The 17,603-nt window shown below is 37.8% G+C and overlaps 1 protein-coding gene across 1 annotated transcript; it reads left to right on the plus strand.

Moving 5' to 3' along the window:
- Positions 1-13,722: 13,722 nt before the first annotated feature.
- On the plus strand, positions 13,723-15,957 carry LOC131148646 (thymidine kinase). The gene is made up of 4 exons (XM_058098496.1): positions 13,723-14,088; positions 14,488-14,632; positions 15,303-15,424; positions 15,574-15,957. The coding sequence occupies exons 1-4, from the start codon at positions 13,919-13,921 to the stop codon at positions 15,848-15,850; spliced, it is 714 nt and encodes a 237-aa protein (XP_057954479.1). The 5' UTR covers positions 13,723-13,918; the 3' UTR covers positions 15,851-15,957.
- Positions 15,958-17,603: the final 1,646 nt, after the last annotated feature.

A 17,603-nucleotide genomic window follows, 5' to 3' on the forward strand; every position in this document is an offset into this window, starting at 1 on the left:
ATATGAGAAGAATTATCCTACGCATGATCTGGAATTGGCTGCTGTAGTTTATGTACTCAAGATCTGGCGACACTACCTATATGGTGTTTAGTGTGAGATTTTCACTAACCACAAAAGCCTTAGGTACTTTTTCACGTAGAAGGAGTTGAACATGAGGTAGAGACGATGACTTGAGCTAATCAAAGACTACGATTGTAACATCAGTTATCACCCGGGGAAAGCTAACATGGTAGCTGATGCGTTGAGTCAGAAGTCGGACCATGCGGCAGTATCTGCAATTGTGGCTTAGCATCATATCAGACAAGATCTGGAAAGCCTTAGCAAAGAGTTGGTGATCGAAGATCATCAAGCTTTCATTGCTAGCTTGGTAATCCAGCCGACTTTGTTTGAGCGTATTAAAGTCGCGCAGGCTAATGATGCAAAGCTAGTTGAGACTGTGGGGAAAGTGCAGCAGGGTTTGGATACGGATTTTAACATCTTTGGGGGAGGTGTGTTGAGGTTTGGGATTAGACCGTGTGTTCCAAATGATGATGAGATCAGAAGGACGATTCTCGAGGAAGCGCATCATTCTTTGTATACGGTACATCCAGGTAGCACGAAGATGTATCGAGATTTGCGCGAGACCTTTTGGTGGAGTTGTATGAAAAGGGAGATTGCTCAGTTCGTGGAGTAGTGTCTGACATGTCAGCAGGTGAAAACTGAACATCAGATGCCGGCAGGGGCGTTACAACCCTTAACTATTCCGAAATGAAAATGAGAGCATATTTCCATGGACTTTGGGACTGGATTTCCGCCAACACTTTACGGGCAGAATGCCATTTGGGTGATCGTGGACACGTTGATGAAATTTGCTCACTTCGTACCGATGAAGATTAGCTACTCCTTGAGTAGGCCAATGGACTTGTACGTATATGAGATAGTTAGAATGCACGGGGTACCGGTGTCCATTGTGTCAGATCGATACCCAAGGTTTACCTCTTATTTCTGGAAGAGCTTGCAAGAAGCACTAGGGATGAAGCTTACTTTCAGTACAGCGTTCCACCCCCAGACTGATGGACAGTTGGAGAGAACAATACAAATCTTGGAGGATATGCTACGAGCTTGTGTGTTAGACTTTGGTGGTAGTTAGATGCAGTTTATGCCACTAGTAGAGTTCGCCTATAACAATAGCTTCTAGGCCAGTATCGGGATGGCACCGTTCGAGGCTCTATATGGTCGGAGGTGTCAGTATCCTCTGTATTGGGATGAGGTGGGTAAACGTCAGGTGTTAGGACCTGAACTCGTGCAACAGGCGTTTGAGAAGGTGGGTTTGATCCGGGATAGGATTAAATCAACTCAGAGTCGACAAAAGAGTTACGCGGATATTCGTCGCCGGGAGTTGGAATTCAAGGTTGGGGGTAAGATATTCCTGAGAATTGCTTCAATGAAAGGAGTGATGAGATTCAGGAAGAAAGGAAAGCTAAGCCTGAGGTATATCGAACCATTCTAGGTTCTTGAACGAGTGGGTCCGGTAGCCTACAGTATTGCACTACCCCCAGCACTCTCGAGGATCCACGACATGTTTAACGTATCCATGTTAAGGAGATACGTGTCGGATCCTTCGCTTGTTGTTAGTTACGAGGATTTAGAAATTGGGGATGCTTTAGCATATTAGGAAGTACTCGTTCAGGTTATGGATCGTAAAGTTCAAAAGCTATGCAGCAAGGACATACCATTAGTAAAGGTATTGTGGCGGAATCACGAGGTTGAGGAAGTTTATTGGGAATTAGAAGCGGAGATACGCCGGAAGTATCCACAATTGTTCTGAGTTGTGGTTTTGGTAATCAGCAAGTCTGTGTGTATTACTCTACCATTGTATAGTGATAGGTGGTTAGTCATTGGGAGTGTGTGTTATTGTGAACTTTTGAGACAGTTTATGTATGTAACTATGGTATTCCTCCACCATAAGCGAGGGTATGTATGTTTTGTGACGAGGTTGCGTTGTGAGTGGCCATCGGCTCTTCCTGGAGTCGGGTATGTGTATTTGGTTGTGTGGATAAGTTTGTAAATAAGAGATTTCAAATTTTAAGGACGAAATTTTTCTAAGGAGGGGAGGTTGTAAGACCCCGATCCATAAGATCTGGAATAAATAAATAAGAGAAGGGCAAAATAGTAAATTGAGTAGGCTTCGTCGACAAAGCCAGAGTTTTGTCGACGAAGGCTCTTCTGTTGTTCGGCGATGAAATTCAAAGGCTCGTCGATGAGGAGAAGCCGAAAGGCTTTGGAAAATCCAAAAATATCAAGCTCGTCTACGAGGCCACCGCTACGTTGACGAACTCCCTTGGTTGACTCGTCGACCAAGACACTGCCTCACTGACGAGGTTAGTCGAGTCAAAGGTGCTATAAATATCATTTTCCATTTCTTCTTGGCTAAGAAAGCCAAAACTCTCTCCCTATCTCTCTGGAACCAGCGGAAACTCTCTCTCTCTCTAGATTTCTTCGTCGTTCGTTGTTAGAATCAAAGATCTGACATTACTACGAGGATCAAGGAAGGATTCTCTTTATGATTTGTGGAACGGATCTTCGTTTCGAGGGTTTTTGAATTTTGACCCAAAATCGGGGTAAGGCTCGGTTTTCATTTCTATTTCAATAGGTCTGTGGAGTATGAAATTGTAAGTATGTATTGTACTGTGATTTATAGGTTTTGGAAACTCGGTTCACTGTTTAGGAGCTGTAGAGTTCATGTTTTGGTTTTCGAGTTAAGGTAAGGGGTTTTTGTTTATATCAGCTATTTTTGAAATTAGAATCGTTGAAATTGTTGTTTACGATTATATGTATGATTTGGCTACTTATTTGGGAAAATCTGACGGGTAAAATTACTTGGTTTTCGAGTTACAGTTTTTGGCAAAAGGGGGGGGGTTGGGTTGCATCTCTGGTTTCGTAGGAAAACCGTATATATATTGTTCAGTATGTTGTATAGAGATGGCCGCACCTTGACTTGTTTTTAAATTGTATTCTTGAAATCATAATTTATGTATTTACCAAATAAGTGTGGACTGAACTATATTATTGAAAATGTTCTAGGTTTGTGAAAGGCCGAACCAATTGTGTACCATAGGCTATGGTTTGTTGAAATGGGTTATAGGGACATGAGCTCCCAAAATGTTCCAAGTTTTGTGAAAATGTCGAGTCGGAATAAGGCCAAACATTGATGATAATCGAAGCACGTCAGCTTATCCCCGAAGGTGTAGATGTGGAGACGGGTCGGTATAATACCGTAGGCGGAAGGTGTGAAATATCACTTTCTATACCGGTTGATCACCGAAGGGTGTGAGTTCACTAGATATCGTACCAGCAACACATGGGAGTGTGGGGCTGCGCCATATGTCAGGGACACCGTGTAATGCGGACTGAATTCATTGCCGAAGAGTGTGACGACACTGCATATGGGTCATGTGTTTGTGAGATATACTGAAACTATATTGTGATTATACTATAATTGCATTGAGAAAATACTAGAACTGTGCTATGTTTTATGTTAAAATAACACTTACATGCCACACACTGATATAACCTGGTTCTTCCTTACTGAGAGGTGTCTCACCCCTATCGTACGTACATGATTTCAAATCCCTCGAGTAGCCAGAACTAGCGTCCTAGTGTTGGGAGCATGGTTGTCAGTCTAGCTGCGTTTAGTACTAGTGTAAGTACTGGATTATGGCCGGGTTGTCGTGCTTGGTTTTGTAGACACCCGGGGTTTTGTTTTGTATTTTGGGACCTGGAGGTTGAGTTTGTATAGACTCTGGTATGGTATGACATGTTAATATAGTTTGACTTTTTTTCTGTTGCGTAAACTGTGTTGGTAAATGTGATTAGGGTATACGAGAACCCATGGGGTCGGATCCTTACATTGTATAGTATCATGTGTGTTTGAATGATACAGGGACAAGTTAAGTTACTAAATCACCCCTGGGGCCCATTGTCGGGTTCGGGGCATGACAGAGAAGATCATTGTATTGTGCGACTTTGATTTTCATAGTGAATCTCTTGGCGATTGCTCCCGTGGATGTAGAATTTGCCGAAACTACGTAATTCCTGGTATCGTTGCACTTATCTTTATTCTTTTTATCTTACTATGGTTTTGGAATGTTTTCTGTTTATCACCATTTTGTATGTTACAAGTTTGTATGTGTGATCTTTTATATAATGTTCATTTCGCTGCACATTGTTGGGAGAGACCGTCTTTATTTTTCACAACAAGGATGATTTTTGGACGCTGTTTGTGTTTTATTACCATATAACCCTCTATTGGGTTGACTTAGGGTTGAAATGTAATTGAAATTTTGATCCTGATTCCCATTCCTATACGGGTGGAACTGCATTTAGGTTGGAATATTGATTCTCCATTCAATTGAAGAGAATCAATATTCCTTGAATGGTAATTTTTCTTACAAGCAGAAATCACAATTATATTCAATATTCCTTGAATGGTAATTTTTCTTACAAGTAGAAATCACAATTATATTCCTAACTTCTTCCTCTAAAAGATAATGGGTAAAATTTGTTAACGCGGCTTGATTTTTTTGCATGACACTTCACTCCCTAAATTTTTAAAAATTGCCAAAAAATTCTATTAAAATTTAATTTTCCTGACAAAATTCTCATTAATTGATTGTTAATCAATTGTTAAGTATATGTAGAAAAATGATTTTATTAAAAATTAATTGATATTTTAAAATAACATCAAATAAATTAAATTAGGACAAAAAAGGAGGCCAAACTCACCCTAAGTAAATTGAAGGCTTAATCAATTCTCAAATTGATTGGTTCAATTGGTCCAATCGCTTTGGATTAGCCAATGGACATCAACATAACAAAAAGGTCTACTATTATTCAATTTTTTTCAAAAAATATATGAAAAATACAATTTATTAATAAATCATAAGAAAAAAGTCATCAATATGAAAGTTGTGAGATTTTTTCTTAACTTTCCATAGTTTTCTAACAAAAGTTATGCCTCAAATACCGAATGGTATTCAGAAAATTCGATAGGTGTATAACTGAGTTTTTAAACCCAATTAGGGCCAAATTTGTAAAAGATTTTAACACTCATATGATTTAAAATTTGTCCTTATAAATATGTACTTAATTTTTTTGAGGTTTTAGGACATAAAACATGTTTTGTCAAAGCCGATACCAAGTATGAAAAAGTTTACAATATTAGGATGTTTGAAAACTTGTCCCTTACAAAAACATATTTTAAGTGTAGGATTCTTTTGACAAACTCTTAAATTTAATTTTAAAAATTATGAAAGTTAAGTTTGTGACTTAAGTGAAATCTTATAAACTCATGTGTCCTAATATGCATGCATGCATTTGTTCAACTTTTGCTCATAAATCATGTAAGAAACAAAATGGCAAGAGTTACAAAATAGACTACCTCAAACACTCCCCAACTGCATATAATACTACATTTAAGCTTCCTTTGGTCGTGTTTGAATTCTTTCGAGTACGTTTCCATTTGATCTTCTTATTCGAACGTCAACTAAGTCCGATCTTTGTCTTTGACCAATACTTCATGTATTCGACACTTGTATCTGTACTAAACATGATTTGCAAAGATAGGAAACATTAGAAATCACAAATATGTTAATATCATCAAAACATATTAATTATGATTATGCAGCCACTAAGGCTAACAAAAGACAATATAGTGTCTAAATATTTGATGTGATAGACGTATATACATTCTTAAGAATGAAAGGGTACCCATGAAACATGAACATCTTATTTCCATCTCCCCCATAAATAAATTTCATGAGAATTCGATCTATTTCGATGGAATTCTTAGGGTCTGTTTGGTATCGTTGTTACTTTCTATTTTGTGTTTCTATTTATTCATAGTAAAGAAACAAATTATAAAAACGTGTTTGTTTATGTTGTCAGTTTTCTAATTCTGTTGCCGATTTTTCACCTGTTTGCAAAAAAATTGAAAACCATATTTTATAATTTTCAGTTGTTCAGAAAATTTGTTGCCAAAAATTTTAATATCCACAAATAGTTTTTTGGATTAAATTATTCATTTTATACACTTTTAAATAAAAAATAAAAAATAAATGAACATATGAATTTAAATATAATTGAAAGAAAATATAAATAAATTTAAAATCATAATAATAAAGCCAATTACAAAATACTTTTACTATTTTTCAATTGTCATGTCCAAAAACATTTTTATTGTAAAGTAAATTTTGAAAAGTAGAGCTATTAAGTAAAATATTTTTATTATAGCAATTTTTTAATGTATTTTATTTGTAATTTTTTTATTTTAATCATGTTTTAAATAATATTACTTGATTTAAATATGAAAATGAGCATTTTTTAATTAAAATTTTAATTTGTATTAGTTTTATAAATGTTAACCAAACAAGTTGTTGGTTTCTAATTTTTTTTGTTTTTGTTTGTGATTTTTAGTTTTCATTTCTCTAATTTTTGACAATAATACCAAACAACCCCTTACTTTTTGGATCAAATTGCCATCACTATTTTGACATTTGGATAGTAATGCCCCTATAATATAATCTTACACTAGCATTGTATTTAAAATAATAATAAAAATATAACAAATTATTAATAAAAATAAAAAAGGAAAAAGTATATTAATACAAATGTATTTATTTTAATTAGAAAAAGCATATACAAAATATCAATTAAATATATAAATTATTTTCAAAATATTTATTAAAAGTGTAAATATTTATGTTAATTAATATTTTAATTGGCATCTATAATTTATTAAATAAAATGTAATATTGTTATTAACTTAAAAAATTTTAATATAATAGTTCATGTTTAGACACTATATTGCCCTCTATTATATCAACTAATCGATTTTAAGATGTTAAATATTTTAAATTTTTTAAGTTTTAAAAATTTTTCGTCAATAGATTTAATTAAGGATTTTTACTTAGTATGTGGATTGAAAAATATTATTATTTTTGAAGAGTACAATGATGATCTCCTTAAAATATTGGTCAAGATTCTCATTTTAAATCAAACATTTTTATGAGATTCCCTATATATTCTTGGAAATCTTACAAACCAAACTAAATAAAATTATTCCTATCAAATTAGTATCTTATTCTCGAAAATGAAATTCCTTGAATATATTTTATGTTGCAAATCAAACAAATTTCACATGCTTATTTCATTATGAGAGTTGATTTAGACAAGAATTGATACCTAAGGAAACTTTTCAATTCTTACACGTTAAAAATTTTCAAATATCTAAAATATTGAGACAAGTTGAATTTTTTTCAGCATTTAAAGCATATTATTTATTTGAAATTATATTTATAATATCGAACATTATGCATCAGACAGACAGGTCCATACATAGCAAAGGAAATATAAGTAAGTTAAAAACCATTTTATAAAAAATGAGCATGGTCTCAGTTCAAGAATAATAAAGTAGTATTGTTCGATTTTGACTTAATCTTTACTTATAATGACATGTCATAAGGTTGAAGTTTAAATATGATTTTGGACTTTACCTGATCAGCGAGACCTAAAAGGAGGACGCTGATCCGTAAGTTTGGTGTCACACCAGGGGGTCCGAAAGGACTTGTTGATGGCTGGAGTTCCTATGTAATCAAAAAAAGAAAATGATTTCGTTAGTGAATGCCTGGGCATAAACTATGGGAATTCTATTGCCATGGATGTCCTATTATTAGCACTAAATTGTTTTCTCTGTTTTTGAATGGTTGGACCTTCACGCTTTCATAGCTTATCATATTTATAATATTGGTGATGGATCCATACCCAGTCAAAGCAGACGGCTGCTGCTCCTTCAACATCTTCGGCGCCGGCTGCTCCTCCGTCACCCTTTGCTGCTCCACCTACTTTGCTGGCCATGCTGACATTTAGCCACCGCCCGTTGAATTTTTGTTCCCCCTTGTGTATTATATACGTGTGTGTGGAGTTGTGTAGGGTGGTGTGGTGTGTTGCAGCATGCATAAGAGTGCAGAGTGTGAGAGAGTGTGTTGCAGTGTAAGCTGCGTGAAGTAGAGAGATTGTGTAGAGAGAGAGCTCTAAGAGTTGAGTGATTGTATCCTCCTCCTCCTCTGTATTTTTCCCAGTAAATAGTAATCTCTCGCTCCCGTGGACATAGGCCGGGATTTGGCCGAACCACGTAACTTTGGTGTCAATATTTGTATGTGTGCGCTTTGTTTATTTTTCTCCATTAATTACTCGATAAGTAAAAATCCCAACAAAGTGGTATCAGAGCGTATTGTTGGAGTAGAATTTCATATCGGAGAAAATTCCCAGATTTTGAGCCTCTGTCCAATAGCTCAAAATTTAATTTTGAGGCTACCATCAAATTCCACTTGTCGAAACGAAGCAAACGGTGTCAACCAGAGCTCCAAACGATTTCAGAAGACGCCACACGCGCCTACACGCGCCGCCAATGTCCAAGGGACGTTTCCACGCTCCCATACGCGCCTCCACGCGCTAGCTATTGATCGGGAAGTATCGTCACGCGCGTTCACGTGCCGAAAAACGTCCGACGCACATTCGCAGGAAGAAGACGCTGACGTCAGCGGCCACGTAAGTGCTGAGTCAGCGCTGCATCAACCAGCGCCAGGCCACGTCAGCCGCACATTTAGCGAGCCACTTCAGCGCCGCGTCAGCAGCATAGTCAACGGCCACGTCAGCCGGGACCCGCGACCAGTCAGTGACACGTGGGGCCTAGTTAGCAACCCGGGCAGTGCCACGTCAGCACCTGGGACCCGCAGTGGGCCCCTATCCACGTCAGCCTGACACGTTATCATTGCCACATCAGCATAGTTGACCAGAGTTGACTAGTTTGACCGAATTTTGACCAGGCTTTTCAAGGCCATTCCAGGTCCGTTTTTCGAACAACTTAAGCCATTTCTAGTCTAGGGTTTTCGACCATTCCGGACGCAACCGTATATTCGGTTTCTCAAGATTCTGTCCCAATTCTTCTGTATGAGCAAGTTAGTGCTTAAAAATCAATGGAGGAGTCAGACTCGGGTACTATGATCAAGCTTACAGCCTCCAATTACACTCTGTGGAGGTCTCGGATGGAGGATCTCCTTAATTGTAAGGATCTGGCAGATCCTTTGGATTATAAAGGTATGAAACCAGATTCCGTCAAAGATGATAATTGGAGAAGAATGAATAGGAAGACCATTGGTCAAATCAGACAATGGATTAACCATAAGGTATATCATCACGTCACACAAGAGACTGATGCTTATAGTCTTTGGGAGAAGCTGGAAAACATGTACTAGGCCAAGACTGCTCGCTACAAAGCTATGTTAATGAGACGGCTTGTTAATCTGAAGTTAAAAAGCAGGACCTCTATAGCTGAACATACTAGTGAGTTCCAAAACCTAGTAAATCAGCTCTCATAAGTAAAGATGGATTTTGGTGATGAAGCAGAAGCATTGCTGCTTCTTAGCTCCTTGCTGGACAGTTGGGAGACATTGGTTATCACTTTCAGCAATTCAGCTCCTGACGGCAAACTTACCATGACGATGGTAAAAGATGCCTTATTCAACGAAGAGGCCAGGAGAAAAGAAACAGGTGCAGATCAGTCACAAGCCTTTGTTACTGAAACCGGAGGTCGACCTCAAGAAAGTATTAGTACCAGAAGTCGAGGTAGAGGCAGAGGCAGAAGCAAATCTAGAAGAAGATCCCAGGATCGTGGCAGATTTAGTGATGGTAAAAATTGGCAGAGAGGAAAAATCTCTTGTTACTATTGTGGCATTGAAGGCCACATGAAGAAAGATTGTCAAAAATTTCGGCGAGATCATGGTTAAAGCCTCCAACAACAAAAGAAAGAGGAAGGTGAGAACTCAGTCACCTTAACCCAAGATATATCAGTCTTTTCAATTGATGAAGATGCATGTTGTCATATTGGGAACCACGACACTGAATGGGTGGTAGATACAGCAGCCTCCTACCATGCCACTCCCCACAAAGAATTCTTCACGATGTATAAATCTGGAGATTTTGGTACAGTAAAGATGGGGAACACTAGTTCTTCCCAGATCGTGGGAATCGAAGACGTGTAGATTGTGACCAATATTGGTTGCACCATAACACTAAAGGATATTCGACATGTCCCAGACCTTTGACTCAACCTTATCTCTAGGGCAGCCCTTGATAAACAGGGCTATGAAAGCTACTTTGGGAAAGGTGCTTGGAAATTATCAAAAGGTAATTTGACAATAGCACGAGGACGCATTTGCTGCACATTTTACGAGACGCAAGTGAAGATTTGTACTGATGCCATCAATACAGTAGAAGATGAAGCATTACCAAACTTATGGCACAAGAGGCTCGGACACGTGGGTGAAAAAGGGCTCCTTACATTAGCGAAGAAGGCATTTATCAAAATCACAAAAGGTATTGCCTTGAACCCATGTGATCATTGCTTATTTGGGAAACAGCATAGAGTTTCATTTAGTTCCTCTATGAAAAGAAGGTCGAAGCCATTGAGTTTGGTACATTCTGACGTATGCAGACCCATTGAAGTAGAATCAATCGGCGGCAATATGTATTTTGTTACCTTTATTGACGACGCTTCAAGGAAGGTGTGGGTATACTTTCTAAAAACAAAGGATTAGGTATTTAAATATTTAAAGGAATTTCATGCTATGGTGGAGAGGCAAACAAGAAAGAAATTGAAGTGCCTTCGGACAGACAATGGAGGCGAGTATACTTCGAACGAGTTCAGAGCATACTGTACTGAACGTGGTATTAGGCATGAAAAGACGGTCCCACGTACCCCACAACATAATGGTGTAGCTGAAAGAATGAATCGGACCATTATGGAGAGAGTTAGAAGTATGCTCAGTATGGCTAAATTACCTAAGCCATTCTGGGGGGAAGCTATTCGTGCCGCATGTTACCTTATCAACAGATCATCGTCAGCACCACTTAATTTTGGAATTCCAGAGAAAGAATGGACCAGAAGAAAAGTTTCATACACTCATCTAAGAGTGTTTGGGCGCAAAACTTTTGCATATATATCTAATGAGCAGAGGCAAAAGCTCGACGTGAAGTTTATTCCATGTATCTTTATTGGCTATGGAGATAATGAATTTGGCTACAGATTATGGGATCCAGAGAGGAACCAGGTCATCAGATCGAGAGATGTGGTTTTCCATGAAAACCAAGTGTTTGAGGACTTTGAACCATAAACAAAGTCTAACTAGCCTAGTTCCAGTGCTTTAGTCATTGTAACAGATCCTACACCATCATATTCTCCCACAAACCATGGAGAATTACAGGATGATCCTTTGGAAACAAATGTAGACGGTGTTGAGCAGGGGGAGCAACAACCCCCTTCACCAGAAATTACAGAATCATCACATCACTCAGATGATGAAGTATCTCCTCCTCTAGAGGAAGTTGAGCCCAGAAGATCTGAAAGAGGTCGTGTTCTGATTCCGTCGAGAAGATATCCAGAATCAGAATATCTTTTACTCACTGATGAGGGGGAGCCAGAAAGTTTCCAAGAGGTCCAGTCGCATACTGACAAAACCAAATGGATGGAAGCTATGTAAGCAGAGGTGAATTCTTTACATAAAAATCAAACGTATGAGCTGGTAAGACTTCCCAAAGGGAAGAGAGCACTAAGGAACAAATGGGTGTTCAAGCTTAAGAAAGATGGTAGTGGACAAATTGTGACGCATAAAGCCAGATTGGTCATCAAAGGTTTCGAACAGAAGAAAGGGGTTGACTTTGACGAGATATTTTCGCCAGTAGTGAAAATGACAACAATTTAAGTCATACTCGGATTAGTAGCCAAGTTAAATCTAGAGCTTGAACAAATGGATGTGAAGACAGCCTTCCTACATGGAGACTTAGAAGAAGACATCTACATGGAGCAACCAAAAGGATTTGAAGTTCTGGAAAGAACATCTAGTCTGCAGGTTGAAGAAAAGTCTCTACGGTCTTAAGCAAGCACCGAGACAATGGTATAGAAAATTTGACTCTTTCATGGTGAGTCATGGATACAAGAGGACTGCAGCAGATCAGTGTGCATATGTTCAGATATTTCCTTATGGTAATCTTGTCATACTACTACTCTATGTTGATGACATGTTGATCATTGGTCAGGATGCAAGCAAGATCAACAAGTTAAAGATGGAGTTGTCTAAATCTTTTGAAATGAAGGACTTAGGCCCAACTCAGCAGATTCTAGGCATCAGGATCAGTCACGACAGGAAAGCCAGAAAATTATGGTTATCACAAGAGAAGTATATTGAACGGGTAATCAAAAAATTCAACATGGAAAGTGCCAAGCTAGTAAGTACTCCACTAGCTAATCACTTCAAGTTAAACAAGAAGTTGTCTCACTCATCAAAGGAAGAAATGTCAATAGTTCCATACTCATCAGGAGTTGGAAGCTTGATATACGCAATGGTGTGTACGAGACCAGACATTGCCCTCGCTGTTGGCGTTGTGAGCAGGTTTCTTTCCAATCCAGGGAAAGACCATTGGGAAGCTGTGAAATGGATTCTCAAGTACTTGAAAGGTACATCGGGATTATGCTTATGTTTTGGGGAAGCTGAACCAATCTTGGAGGGTTACACTGATGCAGACATGGCTAGTGATCTTGATGGAAGAAAGTCCACATCAGGTTTTTTGTTCACCTTTGCAGGGGGAGCTGTATCATGGCAGTCAAAATTGCAAAAGTGTGTTGCCCTATCCACAACAGAAGCAGAATATATTGCCGCAACGGAAGCTGGGAAGGAGATGTTGTGGTTAAAGCGGTTTCTTCAAGAGTTAGGAGTCAAACAAGAAGAATACAAGGTACATTGTGATAGTCAGAGTGCATTGGATTTGAGCAAGAATTCAATGTACCATTCCCGAACAAAACATATCGACATTCACTATCATTGGATACGCGAAGTGATGGAACAGCAACTGTTGAAGCTAGTCAAAATTCATGCTAAAGAGAATCCGACATGTTAACAAAGGGGGTAACTTATGAGAAGCTCCAACTATGTAGGGATATAGCTAGGATGGACGTCAATTGAAGATTAACATATTATTCTCCTCTTATGGGTATGGAGGGGGAGAATTGATGGATCCATACCCAGTCAAAGCAGACGACTGCTGCTCCTTCAACATCTTCGGCGCCGACTACTCTTCCGTCACACTTTACTGCTCCACCTACTTTGCTGGCCATGCTGACATTTAGCCACCGCCCGTTGAATTTTTGTTCCCCCTTGTGTATATATATATACGTGTGTGTGGAGTTGTGTAGGGTGGTGTGGTGCGTTGCAGCGTGCATAAGAGTGCAGAGTGTGAGAGAGTGTGTTGTAGTATAAGCTGCATGAAGTAGAGAGAATGTGTAAAGAGAGAGCTGTAAGAGTTGAGTGAGAGTTGAGTGATTGTATCCTCCACCTTCTCTGTATTTTTCCCAGTAAATAGTAATCTCTCGCTCCCGTGGACGTAGGCCGGAATTTGGCCGAATCACGTAACTCTGGTGTCAATATTTGTGTGTGTGCGTTTTGTTTATTTTTCTCTATTAATTACTCGATTGGTAAAAATCCCAACAATTGGGGCCAATCTTCTCCTGGAAGATTGCTTAGAGCTAGCCTTTGTGGAAAGATTTCCTCGAAGAAAAAAGGCAAAAAGATGGGGCCACACGGGAGCGCTAAATCCAGAAAGCCTCGAAGCCTCCCTCGTTCCCTCCAAGTTTCAAAAACACTGCAAAAAATTTTTGAAAAAATTTCAAAACAGCGTACGCAATTTCCACTTTCCAATTCCTATTTATTGCAAAGATGAAGTCCCTCCTTTCCCCAACTCTCCCGCTTCCCGCTCTCCGTCTCTCCTCCCATCCTTCTCCCCTTATCCGTACCTCTCCCGAGCCCTAGATCTCTCTCACTCTTCCTCCATGGCTTCCCTCAGATCTTCGCTTTCCCTGAGCTCCGTCGATGGTGCCACCAATCGAATGGGTTCGGTTCGCCATGGTTCCGGCGAGGTCCATGTCATTGTCGGCCCTATGTTTGCCGGCAAAACCACCGCCCTTCTCCGCCGGATCAGATCTGAGGACAGAAATGGCAGGTGCAGCAGCACTCTCTCTCTCTCGTTTTGTTTTTTTAGCTTGGTTGGAATTTTAAAAGTTAAGCCTTGCGCAAGTCTGATTAGGTTTAGACTAGTTAGATTTTATGTTCAATTCAATTCTGTGCATAAGTTGAGCTAATTTGAGGTGAGGTATGTCGCTAGTATTAAGTTTTGTGGGTGGGATCAACATTCAATAGCCTCTTTGGAAACATTCCAGGTTAAAGCTTGGTATCATTAGAGTTTGGAAAAGGGGTGAGAAAGGGCGATGGTAGATGCGTTACTTTCTGTCGTGTAGTTCAGATCAGTGGGAGCTTCCCACAAGAGAAAAACATTGAATGGCAATACTTGAAACTCGTGACTTATTTACTGATAGAATATTGGCGAATCAACCATATGCAGAAATGTAGCGATAGTAAAATCAAGCAAGGATACAAGATATGCTGTAGATTCAATTGTGACACATGATGGAGCGAAATTTCCATGCTGGGCATTGCCGGATTTGTCCTCATTCAGGCAGGAATTCGGAGCTGAGGCTTATGACAAGGTAATATGAAGTTTAAATTTATGAATCTACATTTATTTTGGTTATAGTGAACCCTGTAATTGTATTTTTTTTTTTTAAGGATCTTCATTGCCCATATATGGCATGTAATTTGCTGGCTATTGCTACTAAATCTTTGTTATTGTGGTGCTCCTTAATTTGAATAAGTATATTTTATTGATAGTATAAACTCACCTTTTAATAAATTATAGTCGGCATGGCTGCGTCTCTGCCAAGATTTTGCTCGAGGGATTAAGTTAAATGAATTATTAGAAAAAAAAAAAAGCTGTATCTTAATTTCTAAGCAAAAACAGTGGGATAAATAAAAAGAGGAGAAACAATGAAGCCACCTTACTGTAGTAGATAGAGGAATAAACCTTGCGTTTCACATAGTATTGAAGGTTCAAATTCATATTTCAGAATCTGGTTCTTGAGAACATTTGGAGCTTTGATCACAATTGGTAGCATATTGTTAGCTCACAGATTTCATGAAATCATGTCAGTTGAGTGCAGTTGCTGAAAATATTTTCTGTTCCCTGGTGAAGAATTCCTACCATTTGTCTGTTTGTGCGATGCATAAGTGCTGATGTTTATAGCGGCTAACGCATAGACATTTTTATTTGATGCGATGCTTTTCACCACCGCGTTGTTACTGTGTTGGTCATGTCAATAGCTAGATGTAATTGGCATCGATGAAGCTCAATTCTTTGAAGACCTTTATGATTTCTGCTGCAAGGCTGCCGACCATGATGGCAAAACTGTGATTGTTGCTGGCCTAGATGGTGATTACTTGAGGTGCTTGTCAATTTATTCTCATTTTTCTGTTCATATGCTGTTCTACTATTTGGTTGTATGCTGCTTGCGAATTCTTGGCCCACAGCGTTATTCTCCATTCTTGCAGCATCATTAGCCCATTTTTATGGATAACCCATTTTTACTTGCAGAAGGAGCTTTGGTTCAGTGCTTGACATAATCCCACTTGCTGATTCTATAACAAAGTTAACTGCACGTTGTGATATCTGCGGCAAACGGGCTTTTTTCACCTTGAGAAAAACAGAGGAGACCAAGACAGAACTGATTGGCGGTGCAGGTGTTTACATGCCTGTCTGTCGCCGGCACTATGTAAATGGACAAGCAGTCGTGGAAGCTGCGCGAGTAGTCCTGGAATGTCATAAAGCTCTAGCTGATTCATATACGGAGGGTGCTTCCATCATGCAATAACGTCTTGCTTCTTTCAGTCTAATATATATATTTCTTATGAAGGATTGTTTCTTATTTCCATGGTTGCCAATGATGAATTTGGATCGTTCCTGGTTTCCTTGCATCAATGATTTACTCAAGAAAAAGAAAGAAAAGGAAAATAAGGAGAAAACTCATTTTCCTTTGTATTTCTCTTTTTTATTAAATGTTATAAAAACGAAGGTTTGTTTTAATATGATTAAAGATTAAAAAAATAAAATATAAATGATTGTAAAATTAAAATTTTATTTATGCATTTGATATTATTTTTTCTCACTTTTTTTGATAAATGATAATTAAACATGAAAATGTGAATTCTGTGATATTTTCTTTTTCTTAATATTTTTTGAATTTCAAATTGAATTTTAGAGAAAATGATAATTTATCCTCATTATGATGAAGCTTGTGTTGATTATTATTATTATTATTATTATTATTATTATTATTTATTCATGTTGATACTTGCTTAATTATAAATTAGTTATATGAAAACTAGGGTGGTTGGATGTGAATGCTCCACAGTTTGCATAAAAGAATAGTATGGTTTTGCATACTATGAGATTTTGTCCAATGTAACATGGAAGTTTTATGACTTTGAAAGAGATTCTAATTCAAAGGTGATTTTTGGTTCACCTAATTAGAGTTAAGGTGTAATTGAAATTTAAATCTGACTCCATTCCCATTTGGGTGGGATTGCATTGGGGTCAAAATGTTGATTCCTATTCAATGGATTGTGACTCCTCTTGAAGTAGAAGTCATAATTTCATTCTTGACTCTTTTAATTTTAAAAAAAGATAATTATAAACTTCACTAAATACTGCATTCCAAAAATAATAATAGAAAAATAACAAAAAATGACAATAGGAATTGAAAATTAAGGTGTAGTCTTAAGAGAGGGTGAATTGGATTTAAAAATTTTTTTAAAATTTTTTTCAAAAATCTTTAACCTTCTTTAATTTTTGATATGAATTCTTGACTTCTTGTTGATTTATTTAATACACGATAAATACTTAAAATAATATTCAATCCACAACCAACAAAGTAACTAATATAAGTAAATAAAACTTTAAACGATCAACTAACCAAAATGTTCAATCCACAAACTTAATATTCAGCTTTCAACTTTTGTTAACAGTCTTGCGTGTATGAAATTTTATGCAAGCCTTGTGGATAATTGATTTCTTAATATGAAGCACAACACTCTTTCCAAGAATTTAGACTTTAAACAAACTTCCAATTAAAGAGTTTTTGGGTGTTTCACCAATCAACGTACTTTCTTACGGTTTTCGCAAAGTATGGATCAACCAACGTACTCCTTTTCGATTTTTGTAATCCCAAAAACAAATTAACCTTAAGTTTATTTAATATATAATCCATGTAGTGTATATGATTAAGGAATTTAAAACATCTACGTAGTTTATATATGTTGAAAATAAAGAGAGTAAGGGAAAGAGAGTGAGATCGGATTTTTTTACAAGATTCGGCTTATCTTCAGCTTACGTCCTCGCCTTTGGCAAACCACCAAAGGATTCATTAAATCAGTTCCTTTTACGGGCGGGACAATACTGTTACACACTCCTTTAGTAGGCTAGAGCTTGCCTCTCCAAGCGATGTCACATGCTTGGTCAATGATTCGAACACCTCGAATCGTCCAAGAACTACAAAAAATATGAAGCAAACACTGCGTACAAGAACACTCTCAAAACAGAGCAAATTAGTACAAATTCAATCTATA

This window comes from Malania oleifera, chromosome 2, assembly GCF_029873635.1.
Source record: "Malania oleifera isolate guangnan ecotype guangnan chromosome 2, ASM2987363v1, whole genome shotgun sequence".
Classification (NCBI taxonomy): domain Eukaryota; kingdom Viridiplantae; phylum Streptophyta; class Magnoliopsida; order Santalales; family Ximeniaceae; genus Malania; species Malania oleifera.

Excerpts from the sequence above, each read along its gene's own strand:
- LOC131148646 (XM_058098496.1), top strand. The coding sequence starts at position 13,919 with ATGGCTTCCCTCAGATCTTCGCTTTCCCTGAGCTCCGTCGATGGTGCC. Across the intron at positions 14,633-15,302 it reads GAGCTGAGGCTTATGACAAG|CTAGATGTAATTGGCATCGA; the intron begins GTAATATGAAGT and ends TCATGTCAATAG. Across the intron at positions 15,425-15,573 it reads CTAGATGGTGATTACTTGAG|AAGGAGCTTTGGTTCAGTGC; the intron begins GTGCTTGTCAAT and ends TTTTACTTGCAG.